Source organism: Chiloscyllium punctatum, chromosome 11, assembly GCF_047496795.1.
Source record: "Chiloscyllium punctatum isolate Juve2018m chromosome 11, sChiPun1.3, whole genome shotgun sequence".
NCBI classification, from domain to species: domain Eukaryota; kingdom Metazoa; phylum Chordata; class Chondrichthyes; order Orectolobiformes; family Hemiscylliidae; genus Chiloscyllium; species Chiloscyllium punctatum.
The window spans coordinates 87,803,993-87,823,101 of record NC_092749.1 but is presented as its reverse complement, the minus strand read 5'-3'; the positions used below and the strand labels follow the sequence as shown (position 1 = coordinate 87,823,101).

Genomic DNA, 19,109 nt, shown 5'->3' with positions numbered 1-19,109 from the left:
AAGATTGGAGAAGATCAGCTGGAGTCCTTGTTCTCGGCTACAGTCTTGACCTATGCTTCTCTCACCTTGGCTGCTGCTGCCTCATTCTCCTCGCTGAAGCCTGAGAAGCCTACGTGCACAATTGCTTAAATCAGAGGCTGCCAGCAGCATTTTAGATCCTAAGTTGCTAATGTGATTCTTAGGAGATGATCAAATCTCCTCCCATGCCCTTGTCTTGTCTCCAATAAACAAAAAGCAAATTTAATGTTTCAAATCCAGTGTTTAGAACTTAGGTCTCAAAACAGTTTTCTTCCCCAGATGCTGCCAGACCCACTGAGTTTCTCCAGTAATTTCTGACTTTTGTTTCATATCTCCAGCATCCGCAATTCTTTTATTCATTAAAATTGTGGCAGCTCAAGTTTTTTTTTCCTTTGCATACTGCCCAGATCTTTACTGACAATGGCGGTTGAGTACAGTTATTTCCTTAATGCAATATTCTCAAGTTAATGGTTGATCTTAATGCTTCAATTTTTGTTGCCTAAATGATGTCTTTGTCTCGTATCTTGAGATCACTTGTAGGGCCACAGCATTGCAAATAAAACACTGGTTAATTTTGTTTCTGCCAAAAGAAAATTAATGCAATGTTTGATTGTTACAGTCAGCTTTAGAGGAAAAGATGATTGGGATAGTTTTCAACAGATGCTTCCATCAGAATATTGAGCCTTAAATGACTTGCTACTGCCTTTGATATCTTCTGACTTGCAGTTTCTGATTCACTGTGAAGGAACACGATTTACAGAGAAAAAACACAAGATCAGCATGCAGGTAGCTGAAGCCAAAGGCTTACCTAAACTAAAGTATCACCTACTTCCTCGAACAAAAGGCTTTGCACTGACAGTACAATGTCTAAGGAATGTAGGTAAGCTTCCAAGCAGATGTGTTAAGATTTTATGAAAGTTGGTCTTGAAATGCTGAAATACCTAGCTACAAATTGCTAACTTTTTTTTAAACCACTCTGACTACTTTGCCATAAGACCATAAGACATAGGAGCGGAAGTAAGGCCATTTGCCCCATCGAATCCACTCTGCCATTTAATCATGGCTGATGGGCATTTCAACTCCACTTATCCGCATTCTCCCCGTAGACCTTAATTCCTTGTGACATCAAGAATTTATCAATCTCTGCCTTGAAGACATTTAGCGTCGCGGCCTCCACTGCACTCCGCGGCAATGAATTTCACAGGCCCACCACTCTGGCTGAAGAAATGTCTCTGCATTTCTGTTCTGAATTGACCCCCTCTAATTTTAAGGCTGTGCCCACGGGTCCTAATCTCCCCGCCTAACGGAAACAATTTCTTAGCGTCCACCCTTTCCAAGCCATGTAATTATCTTGTAAGTTTCTATTAGATCTCCCCTTAACCTTCTAAACTCCAATGAGTACAGTCCCAGGATCCTCAGCCGTTCCTCGTATATTAGACCTACCATTCCAGGGATCATCTGTATGAATCTCTGCTGGATACGCTGCAGTGCCAGTATGTCCCTCCTGAGGTGTGGGGACCAAAACTGGACACACTACTCCAAATGGGGCCTAACCAGAGCTTTATAAAGTCTCAGTAGCACAACGATAAATGATATGAATCATTTGTATTCAAGGTCCTATGCTATGTGGCTTAACCAAAACTGGTTTCAGAGATATTTTGCTGCAACTTTAGAAAATATAGTGTAGAAACACTTTGTGATTTTTTTTTTGTGACTAAAGATGTTAACTTTCTTTTGCTACTTTTGTGACCTATAGTCATTGCTGGTTTTACTTAACTATAACTATAAAATATAATACATTTTGATTTGTGTTGTGATACTTACATTCAAAATGATTTCCTCCAGTTCCAGCTGTTTATGATGCCACACTCAATTTCAGAAATGGTGAAAACCCGACATTGCTAGGAACTTTACATGGAAAAAAATACCATGCAGATCTGTATGTCCGGTAAGATGTTGGCATGTTCTTTTAAAATTAGTTCATTCGGGATGAATCGCTATTGCTGGCTAGGCCTGCATTTATTGCCCATCCCTAATTAAGAATTAACCACGTAGTGATTGATTGGCTCAAATGCTTTTTTTTATTGTATTCTATGGTATTCTTGTCTGTAGCACTCAGAACAGGATGCTGTACTTCAGTTGAGGCCAAACTAGAGATTTATGTAAGGTTTGCATAACATGCTTGATTTTGTGCTTTATGCCCCAATTTTAATGATGTATTTGATGTAGTGTGATCTTTATTAACTGTACTGTGTATCCTGTCACCTTTTGAATGAGCATTGAATACCAGCACCGATGAAACCTGAGCCTATTTTGGGTTGCATCGCAAAGAGACCACAAGATCTCCGAAGTGTAACCCACCCAGACCCGATCCCCCTGACTAATGCACCGAACTCTACGGGCAATTTAGCATGACCAATTCACCTAACCTGCACATCTTTGGACTGTGGGAAGAAACCGGAGCACCCGGAGGAAACCCTCGCAGACACGGGGCGAATGTGCAAACTCCACACAGACAGTCTCCCAAGGCTGGAATTGAACCTGGGTCCCTGGCGCTGTGAAGCAGCAGTGCTAAATACTGAGCCACTGTGCCGCCCCAAAGAAAGCTAGACAAGTCTCCTTGGGAATCTAGAATCCGGTGACTTGCATCGCGATCGCGTTTTAATCAACTTTTCTGGGTGGATGCGGGAAAGATGTTTCCTTTCCTGGGAGAATCTAGGACTAGCGGTCATAGTTTAAAAATAAGAGTGGCCATTTAAAACCGATGAAACATTTTTAAAGATGGAGTCTTTGGAATTTCCTACCTCAATGCAGTGGATACAGAATTCTTAAATTTTAAAACAGGGGTGGATCCTTGATAACCAAGGGGATGAAAGATTATTGTGACATTCATGAATGTTGAGTTGAGATTAAAACCAGTGCAGCCATCATCTTATTGAATGGTGGAGTAGGCTTGAAGGTCATGTTGTTCTTTATTCGAATGCTCATGCTTCAGTTGAGACATCCTTTGGTCAGAGGTCCTGGCACAGTAAGTCATAGGGAGATTGATTATCCTTGGGATGGCCAGTAGGTCTAGATCTCTAGTCCAGGGAGTGGGTCACTGGATCATATACAGCCAGCCAGAGGAGTCTCGGCAACACTGAGATACAAATATCAGTCAGTCTGGTCATTCATTGGTCAGAGTTAAAAATCATATAACACCAGGTTATAGTCCAACAGATTTAATTGGAAGCAGTAGCTTTTGGAGTGCTGTTTCTTCGTCCGTCATTGTTCAGGGCTGCCTAGTTAAGTCACTTGTGGCTGGGCCATGATCAGTCCTAGGGGACCACTGCTTGGGGAGAGATGCTGGGAAAATTCAATTGTAGAGACTCCAATCTGAATCCTCAGATGAAAAGGGGATTGCAATACAGAAGAAATATACAAAAAATTAGATCATTTTAATATGGAAGGAAAGAATTCATTTTGGAGAAGCGGAGTGAGGCTGGTCATTGACTATAAGCAGCACATCTTTGCTTTCATGAGTGGTCAGTGCTGTAATCACTACTAGATCTGGCATGTTTATTTGATGTGATTTGAGGCTGGGGGTATAGTGAGCTGGTGAAGATGGGTTTGTGCAGGGCATTTGGGGGAAGTGTAAAGGTCATAGATTTGATAGGAAGCACTACCATGAAGGACATCTGTACATTTGGGGATTCACAAAGAGTTGAACTGAGCTCAAGATTCACTCTTTATGGAGTAACTGCTGTTACCTTTTTATTGTGCTGTAAATAACATGTGCAATGGAAAAGACAATTGTTGTGATTACATCTGGAGTCAATGGGCGAGTGCTTCATGAGGCATTTTAAAAGTACAATGTCACTATATTGACACGTGTACTAAAGCTGAAATATGGATCATACATGCCTAATAAGCCTTTGTCCTACTTTTGTGTTGTCCAAATCCTTGCACTAAGTATTCCTCACCATAGCATGCAGGATGCTAAATTAATTCCACTAATGCCAATGATGCGACGCAAATGTTAATCTATCTGGAAAGAATGAAGCCTAGTTGCCAAGTAGCAATCGCCTTGCCTGTAGGAGCAGTTCTCTTCACACCTTGGGCAACATAATATCATGTCTAGTACTAGTGAACTCTGTACTATGCTGTTGTTGTGGTTAGATTATCACACAGCTGGTCTGTAGAGTGATCAAATTTACCAACTCAAAAACTTGCCTCACCTGTGTCATCTATGCTGTCCAGTCATCATTGTTCCTTCAGCTGTGGAATCCAGAAATATACAGTTTGAGGTGGAAGTTGTCTCCCTACAGTGGAATCTGTTGGCTTTAAAGGTTTGGTTGGGTAACCCCCAGAGCCTTTAAGGCTAGAGGGCTCAATTATCCTTTGTGTCCTGCTCAGATACAGGTAAATCTTCCTCCGCTATAGCTTGCATGGGACTGAATGCTAGTAGGGTGGCAATGGAAGGCGTAGACATATCTGGTGTGTCCTGAGAGGACTGATAGAAATATATGGTTCCTCCTGCAGCTGGATGCCTGTGGCACTACCTGCTTCCTTGTGAGGAAGGAGATCCTAGAGTTGAGGTCAGATTCCCTCGTCTTATCTTCATCTTGGTGTTGAGCACCAAAGTTAGAACGATACAGTACAGGTCAGTTGGTCTGCTGAATGCACTGAATGTTGGACATGGCTGTGGAGACAGCCAGATGCTCTCACACCCAAGGTAGTAGAATCCTAACTATGTTGCTTCAGTCTCTTAATTAGGTTGCCCAGTGTCCCCCAACAAACCTGCCTCCTACTTCTGCATCTGCCTCTGCATCTGTATGAAGTTGTGAATTTCCCACACCACAGATCTTCTCCTGGATGGAACTGAACAGGTGCTTGTTCTCTAGCAGACCTTTGAGTGCCAGCAACCTGAGATGTTCCTTTCACAGCCAGCATTGTAAGACATGGCAGTGATGTAGATGCTATTACCTATAATAATTTTAAAATAAAAGTGCAAGTATCTGAGCTGATTGGGAGTTCAGAAGGCAGCCCTGCCAGTGCTTCATTTAGAGCATCTAGGCTTCCCTCCTTTTTGAGGGAGAGAAGAACATGTTTTGTAAGGTGACTGTCTTGACACAGAAACAGTGGACCTCTCACTGGTGCCTGTGGAAGGCTACAGAATATTGCAAATAGGTGATAAATTAAAATCATAAGGGGTGATGGGCATAAACAATAGTTTACAACAGTAAACAATGCTTTGTACTTGGTTGCTGGGTTGCAGAACTTTTAGCACCTCTACAAAAGGGTTCCAGCCTTTACCTGCAAGGGCCAGAATCCTCTCCTTTGTATACGGTGAGGAGATGAATACTTGCATCAGCATCCTGATTCTTTCACCCTTGTTATACAGTTTTTTTTCTGTGATAAATGAAACTGAAGGGTTGAGTGAGGTGAAAGAGGGTGACATAGTGCTGGTGCAGGTGGGGGAAAGATATTGTGTGTGTGCAGAATTAGATTGCAGGGTGGTGTGAGTGATGCTGCCAGGTCTAGTATCATGGCTAACTTTGTTCTCCATCCATCCTTGTCAGCAAAGTTGAGTATCAATTTCCCATTGACCCCCAAATCCATGGGAAAATTTCTACAACTATATATGGGACAGTCCTGTACTCTGTGCTTGACCCATTGTACATTAACTCTTAAATATAGTGCAGGCACCAGGGATGCCTGTACACATAGCTTTTTATCTATGAGTGGGAGATTTGGACTGGCATCCAACAAAGGTGCCAAAAGGTTGTTAGAGATGAGTTTAGGATGATTGTGCAAGAAAATTTCACTAGCCTTGTTGTTAGCAAACCTTTGATTAAAACTTGATGAAAATAATAAAGCCAAAATATAAGAATTTAAGCTCTAGGAGTCCACTAGTTTTTTTGCTTTGAGTAATCTTTAGTCAAAGATCACTAAAGATTAGTGGGTTTCCTCCGGGTGTTCCGGTTTCCTCCAACAGTCCAAAGATGTGCAGGTCAGGTGGATTGGCCATGCTAAATTGCCCATTGTGTTAGGTGCATTAGTTAGAGGGAAATGGGTCTGGGTGGGTTAGTTTTCGGAGGGTCGGTGTGGACTGGTTGGGCCAAAGAGCCTGTTTCCACACTGTAGGGAATCTAAATCTAATCAAATGGCAAGTGTAAACTAGCACTCAACATTCGTCTTGGGTATCTTTATTCCAGGGGAAAGTCCCCTACCTAGTATGATTCAATTTGGAACTTTCCAGAAGCTTGATGGACTATATTGCACAAGCAAAGGTGAACTGACTCTTAGCAGTTTGAGTCATTTTAAAATTCTTCAATGCGCATTTTAAAATGTAGTGGTCAGAGTTCACATTTAAAGTAATGAGGTAGGATTTGCTTTGACTTGGCTTGACATCTGCTTTTTCCTGACCCTTCTCCAACCTTCTGTATTCAGCTTATTATTTTGTCTATTATTCTTTTATTAACCTATTGTCTGCCATAGCAGACTTTTTTTTTCATCTTGCTCTTTATCCTGTTTGTCGTCTTCAAGGGATCTTTTGGAGTTGTTTTCCCTATCTTTCCCCTTTTTGTGGTTTAAAAGCTTTGATAGGCTGGCTCTAAAGCAGGCACAGTCAATTGTTCAGTTACCATTTTACTCCCCAACTTTTGATTCAAATTTTTCTTGTCCAGATTGGTTGTTACAAAATTGAAGTTGGCTTTCCCACAATTAATAATTCATGCTTTGGATTTTTTTGGTCTTTTCCATAGCCAACCAAAACACAGAAAATAGGAGCAGGAATAGATATTTGATTCCTTCAAGCTGCTTTGCTGTTCAGTTTGATCCTGGCTGATCCAATCCGATGCCCTCTTCCCGCTTTCTCACCATACACAGTGATCCCTTTAGCCCTACAAACTATATCGACTTCCCTCGGGAATTTAGTGTTCTGGTCTCAACTATTTACTGTGACAGAGAGTTCCACATGCTTGCCATACTCTCTTAGAAGTTTCTCTTTATCTCAGTCCTAAATGACCTAACCCATGTTCCTTAGACTGTGACTCCTGGCTGTAGACTTTCTGGTCATTGAGAACATTCTTCATATTTACTTTCTGTCTAGTCATGAATTCTCTACCATCGCCACCACTCCCAAACTCCAATGAATATAGACCTAACCAATTTATTCTCTCTCCATATGTCAGTTCTGCCATCTCTGGAATCAGTTTTTGGTAAATCTACATTACACCCCCACCAAAGCCAGAGCATCATCCTCCGATAAGGAGAGCAAAATTGCACACTGTACTCCAGATGTGGTTAGAACAGGGCTCTGTAAGCCTGCAGCAAGAGATCCCTACTCCTGTAATCAAAACTTGTTGCTTTGAAGGTCAGCATAATACTGCTTGCCACCTTTGCTGCCTGCTGTACCTGCATACAAGTAGGCAATCCTTTATCTGAAATCCGAAAAGCTCTAAAATCCGAAGTTTTCTTCGAAGTTTTTTACTCATTAACAAGGTTGTTTGGGTCAACTGTTTGCATGCCAACTCCACACCCTCTTGACCCAGATCACTCCAATGTGACGTGGGGGTGTGACCCAGCACTGGCAGGCATTAATTCGGTCTTTGGGCCCATAATACTGTGTGTCTGCTGTTTGGTAAATTTTTTTCACTGTTAAACCGTCACTTTTTCTGGAATCTGAAAAATTCTGAAAACCAGCTGGTCCCGAGGGTTTCGAATGAAGGATTGTGTACCTGTACGTACTTTCAGCAGCTGGTGTACAAAGGCACACTTGTTTCACTTATTTCAAAAATCTACCTTCCTGTTTTTGCTACCAAAAGTGGACAACCTCCTGTTTTTGTATATTTTACTTCATCTCCATGCATTTACCTACTCGCTCAACTTGTCAAATCACACCGAAGCACTTCTGCATCTTCACACCTCACACTTTCACCCAGCTTTATTCCGTTGACAAACCTGGAAATATAACATATAGTTGCGTCATCTACATCATGAAGATATATTGTTAAAAGCTGGGATCCAAGCATTGATTCCCAGGAGGACCCTACTAGTCACTGGCTGCCACTCTAAAAGATCTGTTTATTCCCACTCTGAGAAAATTTTGCATGATGGCGAATAGCCTTGCCAATTTTTATAGGTGCGCCATCGAGAGCATTCTGTCTGGATATATCACTACCTGGTATGGCAACTATGCCATCAAGACCGGAGACAGTTAGAGAGTGATGAACTCAGCCTGGACAATCACAAAGGACGACCTCCCATCTATAGAATCCATCTACCAGGTCCCTGTCAAGGAAAGGCCACCAGCATTGTCAAAGATCCACCCCACCCTGGCAATGCTTTTCTACAACCTCTACCATTAGGGAGAAGGTACAGAAGCCTGATAACACGCACCATCCGTTTCCAAACTGTTTCTACCCTACTGTTAGAATACTGAATGGAGTCTGGAACGCTTGTGTACCAGTGTTTTTGTTTTTGCTGCTGTTTACCTATTATTTACTTTTAACTATGTGATCTGCCAGTATTGCTCGCAAGACAAAGCTTTTCACTGTGACCAAGTATACATGACAATAAATTCAATTCAATTTCTTGTCTACCAACCAGTGTTCTCTGTCTGGGTGCTATACTGAATTCCATGCACTTTAATTTCACAGGGAAAAATAGTGCGTACGTTTTAAGGTGCGAGGGGAAACGTTTTTGTATGGGGGTAGTACAAATATGCAATAAGCTGCCACAGGAAGTTGTAGAGATGGGTACAATTACAACATTTTAAAAGACATTTGGGCATGGACAGGAAAGGTTCAGCTGGATATGGGCCAAATGTAGGCAAATGGGACTAGTTCAGTTTTGGAAATCTGCTTAGCATAGATGAATTGGGTCAAAGGGTCTGTTTTCATTCTTTAAGACTCTACATGATTCTATCTATGCTAGTCTCTTATGGATGATGGAAATAGTCACCTGGGTTTACTTACCAAAGTTGTCACTGTTCCTGTGCTAGCTCCTGTTCTCACATTATGAACTTGTTATCTCTGTGATACTCTATGATTTCAAAAGCCATTCCCTTCTCTTGCAGCTTTTCAACTCCTGGTCTCCTTGAGGCTGAAGATAGGGAAAGAAATGGGAAAAGAGCACATGTCTCCCTTCCTTCCCAAACTCCCTTCCTCACCAAACTTGGTGTTTCCACTCTATAAGCAGGTCATAGGGCACTTCAAGAATCATAATCAGTCTGGCAGAGTCAACATGGTTTGTGAAAGGTAAAGAAAGAATACAATGTGAAAAAAGTGAGGTTATGCCCTTTTGGTAGAAAGAATACAGGAATGGACTATTTTCTAAAATGAGGGAGAAGAAGTCTGAAGTACAAAGGGACTTGGAGAATCCTGAAGTAGTATCCCTTCAGGTTACTATGCAGTTTCAGTTCGTAATTAGGAAGGCAAATACAACTCTAGTAATTATTTCAAAAGGGCTAGAATACAAGAGTAGAGATATGCTGCTGAGGCTGTATAAGGCTTTGGTCAGACCATCTTTTGGAATTTTGTGGGCAGTTTTGGGTCCTGTATCTAAGGAAGGATGTGCTGTTTGGAAGGGGTGAAGGGGTTTTACAATGATCCTGGTAAACAGCATATCAGAGGAGTGGTTCAGGATTCTGGGTTTATACTCTATGAAGGTTTAGAGGGATGATGGGGGAAGGCTTTCATTGAAACTTTTAGAACACTGAAGTCTGGATAGAGTACATGTGGAGAAGATGCTTCCACTAGTTGGAGAGGCTAGGATCAGAGGGCACAGTCTCAGTAAAGGGATGACCCTTTTAGAACTGAGATGAAGAGGAATTTCTTCAACCAGAGCATGATGAATCTTTAAGTCCTCACCGCAGAAGGCTGTGGAGGCCAAGTCATTGAGAGTACTTAAGACCAAGAGAGAGCTCCTAGATTAGTTAGGGGATCAACAGTTACATGGAGAAAGCATTAGAATGGGATTAAGAAACATATCAGCCATGATTGAATGGTGGAGCAGATTTGATGGGCCATATAGCCTAATTCTGCATCTAAATCTTATGTGGGACCTTCTCAAAAACCTTCTGAAAGTCCAAGTTAACCACATTGTCTGTCTCCCCCTAAAATCTCTTCTAGTTACGTCCTCAATTCTTGTCAATATGTGGAGTGTGGTGTCCATTTTGTAAAGCTACGCATGACTGTCCAATCCAGTTTTTTTAACCATGTAGTCTACTATTAAATATTTTATAATGGATTCTAGCATTATCTCTACTATTAATGTCAGGCTAATTGGTTGATAATTTCTTGTTTTCTCTCTCCATCTGCTTTTTAAATAGTGGGGGCTACCTTCCAGTCAGTAGGAACTGTTTGAGTCAACAGAATATTGAAAGATGACAGCCAATGCATCCACTATTTCTGAGACCACTTCTTTGGAATGTAAACTATTAGTTCCTGGAGGCTTATCCACCTCTTAATCCCAAATATTTACCTAACAATGTTTCTGTTCTAATACTGATTTCCTTCCATTCCCCCCTGTCACCAGAAACCATGTTGCCATGGATGTGAAGGACCAAAATATGTATTTAATTAGTCTACCATATCTTTGTTTTCTGTTTATAACTTCTCTAGTTTAAGTAATAACTGATCACTGTCACCTTAAAAAAAAAAATTCACTGACTGTCACTTACTCGACTTGGCCAAACTCATTGCTAAGAATTCAGTGTAGCAATGCTTCCTTTTTGACTGAAAACTCTAGGAATTCTTGTCCATATCTCCCTATAACATTATTCTAATCTAGAATGGTAGAATTGAAGTCCCCTAATATAACATCCAAAATTCTTGTAATTCTGATGGTTCCTTACAAATTTGTCCTTCTAACTGAGTCAGGTTCCTCTTGTTGCTGCGGCATAATTTTCAAATGACGACAGTCTGTAGCTGTAACTCGCCAACCTTCTTAAATCTATTCAGACTTCACCAAAACAGTATTGCAGTTTCTTTTGGTTTAATCTTTGCTAAAATATAATTGTAGAAGTTCTACAGTATGGAAGTAGGCCATTTGGCCCATTGAATCCACACCTACCCTCTAAAGAGCATCCCACTCAGATCCAACCTCCTATCCTGACCCTGTAACCCCACATTTCCTGTGGCTAATCCTAACCTACACATCCCTGGGTGGGTGGGGGTGAAATCCAGAATGCCTGGATGAAACCCAGACCGACATCAGAATATGCTAACCAGTGAGCCACTGTGCTGCCAATGTGTGTCTTTCCTGATGAGGGGCTTGTGTCCGAAATATCGGTTCTCCTGTTCCTTGGATGCTGCCTGACCTGCCGTGCTTTTTCCAGCACCACACTCTTGACTCTGATCTCCAGCACCTCCAGTCCTCACTTTCTCCCTGTCTCTCTTTGTTGAAAATGGCATTGAAACTTTCTGCAGGAGATGGTTTGTTTATAGGTTATAAATAGAAAACTCATTAATGGTAATTGTTTCAGATGAATGTAGATATATCTAGTAAAAATGTTTGTTTTTTATTGTTTAAAATGTTTCAATGCTCTTCAATTTGCAGACGAATCCCAATGGAAGATATTCCTGAGGATGAAAGTGCATGTGCTGCCTGGCTTCATAAACTATATCAAGAAAAGGTGAATTCATCTTTCCAGTGACAAAGGAATATTAATTGAATTATTCGTAACACTTTCACTCATCAGGGGAGTACCTGTTTTCTGGAAGGCTACAACAATCCAATTCCTACTTTGGTGCCTGAGTGACTTAAGGCACTAAAGATTTCTAAATCTCAAATGGCTGGCAATCCAAAGCAAAATGGGTTGCTTTGGTTTGCTTGTTGCAACATTGAGCACATTGTGTTAAACAGAAAATTGATTACTCTTGATGCCATGTGCTAGTGGGAGTAGGAATAAAAAGGTAGGGCAGATAAATCAGTGGCTGAGGAGATGGTGCAGTAGGCAAGGATTCAGACTCTTGGATCATTTGAGATCTCTCTTTTTTTTTTTGGGGGGGCAGAAGTTACCTGTTCCGAAGTGGCTGTTTTCACACAAACTGGAGGGGGCCAGGATCCTACCAGAAAATTTTAAAGTTCTATTTGGGAGCTTTTAAACTAATAAGTGGGTGGGTGGAGGGGGGAGTTGGATCCTAAGAAGTAGTAAGAATAGAGGGACAGATGAGGATAGTTTGCAATTTAGAGAGCAAGTTAATTAAACAAAGCAGACAAGAGCAAGTCAGAACAAAATAACTGAAGAATTAAACTGCATTTATTTCAATGCAAAGGGTCTTGACGGAAAGGCAGATGAACTCCGGGCCTGTATGGGAATATGGAATTGGGTCATAACTACTACAGAAACATGGCTGAGGCAGGAACTGGCAGCTCAATGTTCTGAGGTTTAGATGCGATAGGAAGGATAGAAAGTGAGACAAGGGAGGAGAGGTGTGGTGTTTTTGATTAGGGAAAACATTACCACTGTACTTTGGATATTTGAGAGATCGCCCAGTGAAGCTATATAAGTGAAACTCTGAAATAAGAAGGGGATGATCGCCTTGATGGGATCATACTATAGCCAGTGGCAAACTGAGGAGCAAATATGTTGAGATCACTGATTTATGTAAGAATAATAGGATTGTATTAGGGGATTTTAACTTTCCAAATATAGACCAGGACTGCCATAGTGGTAAGGGCTTGGATGATGAGGAATTTGGTTAAATGTGTTCAAGGAAATTTTCTTTATTAATATGTAAATGTACCTACTAGAGAAGGAGCAAAACTTGTATTTCTCTTTTATGGACATAAAGTAGGGCAAGTGACTGAAGTGTTAGTGGGTAGCACCCTGAGAACAGTGATCATAATATAGTTATGGAAAAGGACAAGTCTTGTATAAAAGTTAAAGTTCCTAATGTAAGGCAAATGTTGATGCTATTAGACAAACTTTAAGAAGTTGATTGGAGTAGATGTTTGAAGGTAAAGGGATGACCTGTCAAGTGGGAGGCTTTCAAAAGTGAGATAATGAATTCAGGTGCATTATATTCCTCTGAGTGAAAGGTAAGGCTGATAATTGTAAGCAATAATAAAGAGGCTCTGGTCAAAGAGGAAGAGGTATATGTTAAGTAAAGATAACTGGGATTAAGTGACTCTCTCCTGAAGTGTTCAAGGAAATTTTCTTTATTAATATGTAAATGTACCTACTAGAGAAGGAGCAAAACTTGTATTTCTCTTTTATGGACATAAAGTAGGGCAAGTGACTGAAGTGTTAGTGGGTAGCACCCTGAGAACAGTGATCATAATATAGTTATGGAAAAGGGGTGTAGGGACATTCTTAGAGGGAAGTCAGCAGGGCAAAAAGAGGATACGAAGTAATCTTATCTGCCAAGGAGAGATTGTACTTGTACATTCAGAGCAACTGGTGAGACAGTATGACCCCTTTAAAGATCAACAAGGCCATCTGTGTGTGGAGCCACAGGAGATGGGAGAGATACTAAATAAATATTTCCCGTCCGTATTTATGTGGAGAAAGATGTGAAGGCTAGGCAATTCGCAAATAAATATTAATGTCTTGAAAGCAGTTCACATTACAGAAGAGGTTGAGGCATAAAAATATAAGTGGATAAATTTCCAGGATCTGATCAAGTGTATTCTAGGACATTGTGGGAAGTTAGGGAAGAAATTGTGGGTTCCCCAGCAGAAATATTTGAGGTGCTGGAGGATGAGAGGGTGGCTAATATTGTGCCTATGTTTGAGAAGCTGTAAGGAGAAACTTGGGAACTATACCAGAGAGTCTGACATCCGTGGTGGTTAAGTTGTTGGAGAGGATTCTGAGAGATAGGATTTACGTGCATTTGGAGGGGCAGGGACTGATTAGCAATCAATAGCATGTTTTTTGGGCATGAGAAATTGTGTGTCTAGACTTGAGGTTTTTGAGGATGTAACCAAAAAGATTAAGGGCAGAGTGGTAGACATTTACATGGACTTTACTAAAGCCTTTGACGGGTTTGACACGGCAGACTGGTTTGTAAAGTTAGATCATGTGGGAATCGAGGGAAAGTTTGCCAATTGGCAAAAAAATTGGCTTTATGGTAAGAGACAGAGGGTGGTGGGTTGTTTTTGAGACTGAAGGCTTTTGACCAGTGTGGTGTTCCATAGGGAACAGTGTTGGATCCACTGTTATAAACAAGTTAGATGAAAATTTAGGAGATCTGATGATACAAAATTGGTGGGATAGTCAACAGTGAAGGTTACTTAAGATTACAGAGGGATCTTGATCAATTGGGCCAATAGGCTGTGGAGTGGCAGATGGAGTAAAATTTGGATAAATGCAAGGTTTTGCATTTTTGGTAAGTCAAATAAGGATCGGGCTTATACAGTTAACAGTGGAGCCCTGGGTGGTGTTGTCAAACAGACACAAAGGGTTCAGGTACACATTTATTTGAAAGTTGTGTCGTAGGTAGATAGGGTGGTTAAGAAGGCGTTTTCCACACCTGCCTTCATTGCTCAGACCTTTTTAAGTATAGCAGTTGGAGCATCATGTTGAGGTCATGCAGGACATTGGTGAAGTCACTTCGCCCTGCTGCAGGAGGGATATTATTAAATTGAAGAGGGTTCAGAAAAAATTTACCAAGGTGTTCCTGGGACTGGAGGGTTTGAGTTAGGAAGAGAGGCTGGATAGGCTTGGATTTTTTTTCATTGGAGCGTAGAAAGTTAAGGGGTGACCTTTTATAGAAGTTTATAAAATCATGAGGGTTATAGATAAGGCAATTAGCAATGGTCTTGGGTGGGGGAGTTCAAAAGTAGGGGGCATATTTTTAAGGTGAAAGGATAAAGATTTAAAAGGGGCCTGAGGAACAATGTTTTTTCATTCCACATATGAACTGTCGAAGAAGTGGTAGATGCAGGTACTGATACAACATATGAAAACATTTGGACAGGTACATGAATAGGAATGGTTTAGAGGGATATGGGTGAAGCACAGGCAAGTGGGACTAGTTTAGTTTGGGAAACTTAGTTGGCATGTATGGCTGAGTCTAAAATGTTGAATATTTTTCATGGCAAACAAAATTAATTTTACTTTGATTTCTTTTATAAAACATAATTTAAAAAGTTAAAAGATACAACATATTAAGCAAGTACAAAGTTAGGAAAAGAGGTAAAGGAAGAAAAGAACAAAAGCTCTGTGCAGGAGGGCAGGAGAAGTATGGTAGTGTAAGGCATAGGATGGTAATGAGAATAGTAGAGAAACAAGATTTGCCAAGAGTTATGCCATGATCATGGGTCAAATCCTCAAGGTATTGAGGACACTTAACTTGAAAATTCAATGTTTTAAGTCTTTTTGTGTTTTTTTTGCAAAGGGTCTGATATAACTAAAATTGGCTATGGATGTAAATTGAGGGAGGCTGTAAACAGCCCTTCGAAGAGAAGATATAGTGAGTCAAAACAGACTGGGTTGTGATTCTTTGTGGCTACAGAGGTAACGAAGGGCTGATGACTTGCAGTTAAACAGCAACCCACCACTTGCAGAGCTCTCGAACTGCAGACGCGTTTTGTGTTTTTCCCCTTTGAAAAATATACAAGGACATTAGTTTTAAAAAGCCCGTTTCATCTTTAGTGACCTTCTGTGAGTGAATGTTCTCTTATGTGCCACCTCTGGTTTGATTGGTGTGATGTGAAGGTTACCATCTATGAACTATTCACCCCTGTTTTGCAGTTAAAAAAACATTTTTAACTGAGTGCTGATCAAGTAACTAATGTAACAAATGGGTACAGGATAACAGAAGGGCTCTCACATTCTCTGTTTCTTTCTCTGTCTCTGTGGAGGTCTGTCTCTGTCTCTCTGTCTCTCGCTCCCCCTCTGTCTCAATTCAATCATAATTTGATAGTATCTCAACCAATCTGCAAAACTCAGGATTGTGAAGACTGGCTCCATTATTCAACTATTTGTTTTTCACAAGTCGGAGACTGATCTGTATAACTTTTTTGTTTGTTTTTTTTAATCTCCATTTGGTTCTCAACTGATTTCTAATCTGCGTATTTCTTGCATTAGTACTTTTTCTTGCAAAGTATTTAATACAGTTTCTTTTAAATCCATCAATGCCTGACTAAACTGGTTCCCTGTCAAAGCATAAGTATGTTGGTCGAGGAGAAAGGCAACCTCTGAAACAACTGAAAGGGTGGTGAATAAGGAAGAGTGTCTATTCAGTTCTGCTTACTCAGAAGCCTTGGCTATCCTCTCTAGAACCAGAGCAAATTGGGGAACCTCCCCTGGGGTCTGGTTATTAACAATATAAATAGAAACAGTAATTCAATGGCTGCTGTGCAGAAAAAAAAAATTGGGTCAGATATCATGATCTGAAACTGTTGAATTGGGGTGATATAGAGTACTTTATTTTAATTTGTTTTATGAGATGTGGGCATTGCTGACCTGTCACTTATTGCCAATCCCTTGATGCCTTTGAAGGTGATGGTGAGGCTGTCCTCTTGAACTGCTGCAGCCTGTGTGCTGTAGGTAGACCAACAGTGCTGTTAGCTCCAGGATTTTGGCCCAGTGACACTGAAGGAATGGTGATATATTTCCATTATTGATGATATATATCCATGTGAAGATGGTGGGTGGTTTGAAGGGGAATTTGCACGTGGTGGTGTTCCCATGTCTGTTGCCCTTGTCCTCCTCCATGGAAGTGATCGTTAGTTTTGGAAGGTACTGTCTAAGAAGCCTTGGTGAATTTCTGCAGTGATATGCACACTACTACTACAGAGTTGTTGATGGAGGAAGTGGATGTAGTGCCATCATGTTGGCTGCTCTGTCCTGGATGATGTCTAGTTTCTTGAGCGTTGTTGGAGCTGCGCTCATCTAAGCGAGAGGAGTGTGTTCCATCATATCCTGACATGTGCTTTTGGATACTACTTGAGGAATCAGGTGGTGAGTTACCCTCTGCATGATTCCTATCTTTTAATCTGTGTGTGCCTTTATTTAAATGACTAGTCCAGTTCAGTCTGGTGAATAGCAGCTCAGTGTGTTAATCGTGAAGGATTCAGTGATAGTAATGCTGTTAAATGTCAAAGGATGTTGGATGTATTGCCTTTTGGTGTTGGTCATTGCCTGACATTTGTAAGGCACAATTATTACTTCTCACTTTTTTGATTCAAGCCTGGATATTGTCTAATATTTGTTGCATTTGACATAGATTGAAGATGAAGTGCAGCATTTGCAAGGCCATGAGGTTGTAATTGTGTTGAGTACAGTTCTGTTGTTAGGCCATAGCACTTCATGGATGCCCAGTCTTGCTAAATCTCTTTTGAAAGTCTATTCTATTTACCGTGGTATTAATAGTAGTGCTACACATGGAGTATCTTCCGCATGAGGTTGGAACTTCATTTCACAAGGACTGTTCTGTGGTTGCTCTTGCCAAAGCTGTCATGGACAGATGCATGTGTAAGGCAAATAGGTGAGGATGAGGTGAAATATGGTTTTTCTTGTTGGTTTCTTCAAAACTTGATGCAGACAGACAAAGTCTAATAGCTGTACTCTCTGTTTCAACCAACTTGGTCAGTAGTTTTCCTGCTGAGTAATTCTTTTGGGATGGACATTTGAAGTCATTGGCCCAGAGTACATTCTGTACGCTTGCCACCTCTGTGCTTCCTTCAAGTGGTGTTTGATGTGGAGAACTGATGCATCAATCAAGTGGGTAGGAATATGGAACTCCAGCACGAGGTTTCCTAATATATTTGACTGTATGTCATAAGATTTCACAGGTCTGGAATCAATGTTGAGACCCCTCTGGGTAGCATGCTCTTGACTTCTACATAATAGAATGCAATGTCTGGGTAAGCCTTGTGGGTGATAGGACCTGCTTCAGATTGCTTTTGATGTTATCTGGGTCATTGTCTGTAAGATTGATTCCAGGAGTATGACTGTTTTGTTACACTGTTGCTTAACAAGTCTAAGACTGCTCTCCTAATCTTGGCACTAGACCCCAGTGTTATTAAGGAGGACCTACTGGCTGATTCATGTCCATTCAATATATAAACACTATTTTTAGCAACAAAGTGGTGTCATGCCCAGTGTGATGTACATCTTGAGCATGAAAAAGCAAATTGCTATCATACTGGTGTGGTGATTCCATCTCATTTTATGCACAAGTTGTATTATCATTAAATACTAATGCATCATCTGACTAAAGAAATGACCAGAAGAACTTAAGACAATGCACAAATAATATAATGGATGAACCTTTTGCTTAATTTTTCACTAAAACCTACAATCTGTTTTCAATTCTAGGATATGCTACAGGCAGACTACTTCAAAAATGGCTTTTATCCAGGCACTCCAATTGTACCACCGAAACGACCATGGGTCCTTGTAAACTGGCTATTCTGGGCTCTGTTGCTGCTGTTTCCTTTATTTAAATTAATTGCTAACATGATCTGCAATGGATCTTCATTGACCCTAATTACTTTCTCACTTATCATTGTTGTAGGTAAGTCATAGGTTTTGTGTTTCCATCTAGAATGTGTGCAGCATGGCTCAGCATGAGCTTGAATTGTCAAACAATAGAGATGTAAACACTTTGAAGATTTTGGAGAAGGTTTGGCAGAACATGTAAAAATTCCCTTTTCTATTTTGAACCTAGTGCTGATTTTTCCAAATATAGAAATTTTCACTTCTGGCCTCTGTTCAAATATACAGCAGCTATGTTGTTTTGTTTTAAGTAGCAAGCATCTTTCAAGGTCTTTATTCTGATTCTGTCATGAAAAACTTATTCCTGGATGTCACTAACAAGACTGCATGTGGAGATGTGATGATAATGCATGTGCATGCTATCTTGGGCACATAGTTGAAGGATGTGATGCTGTTAAATATTATATTAATTTTTTTGTTTATTATTGCTCTTTAATTTTTAACTGTTAACCTGTAGATTCATCTGTTCTGAAAGATTAGGTGAGCCTTAATCATAATTAATACTCAACAACTTACAAATTCAAGGTGGTTTCCAATTTATGGACTCTTGTCTATGCTGATCTCAGCTTCGTAGTGGTTAAGGTTCTGAAGAAAGTCTGTGTTTCTGAGTTAGGAAGGTGATAATTAGCCAGCTATCCATTCCTCATTTCTATAT

General features: G+C 40.6%; 1 protein-coding gene across 5 annotated transcripts in view; it reads left to right on the top strand.

Annotated features, from left to right (window-relative positions):
• agpat4 (1-acylglycerol-3-phosphate O-acyltransferase 4 (lysophosphatidic acid acyltransferase, delta)) overlaps positions 1-19,109 on the top strand; it is a 180,816-nt gene that overhangs the window by 134,167 nt on the left and 27,540 nt on the right. For all 5 annotated transcript variants that reach the window (XR_011961905.1, XR_011961906.1, XM_072581204.1 and 2 more), the window contains exons 5-8: positions 745-898; positions 1,864-1,966; positions 11,563-11,638; positions 18,275-18,473. Coding sequence is in view for 3 of the 5 variants with exons in the window: in XM_072581204.1 (XP_072437305.1) it covers positions 745-898; positions 1,864-1,966; positions 11,563-11,638; positions 18,275-18,473 (532 nt within the window). In the remaining 2 variants the exon portion in view is untranslated. The remainder of the gene's footprint in view (positions 1-744; positions 899-1,863; positions 1,967-11,562; positions 11,639-18,274; positions 18,474-19,109) is intronic.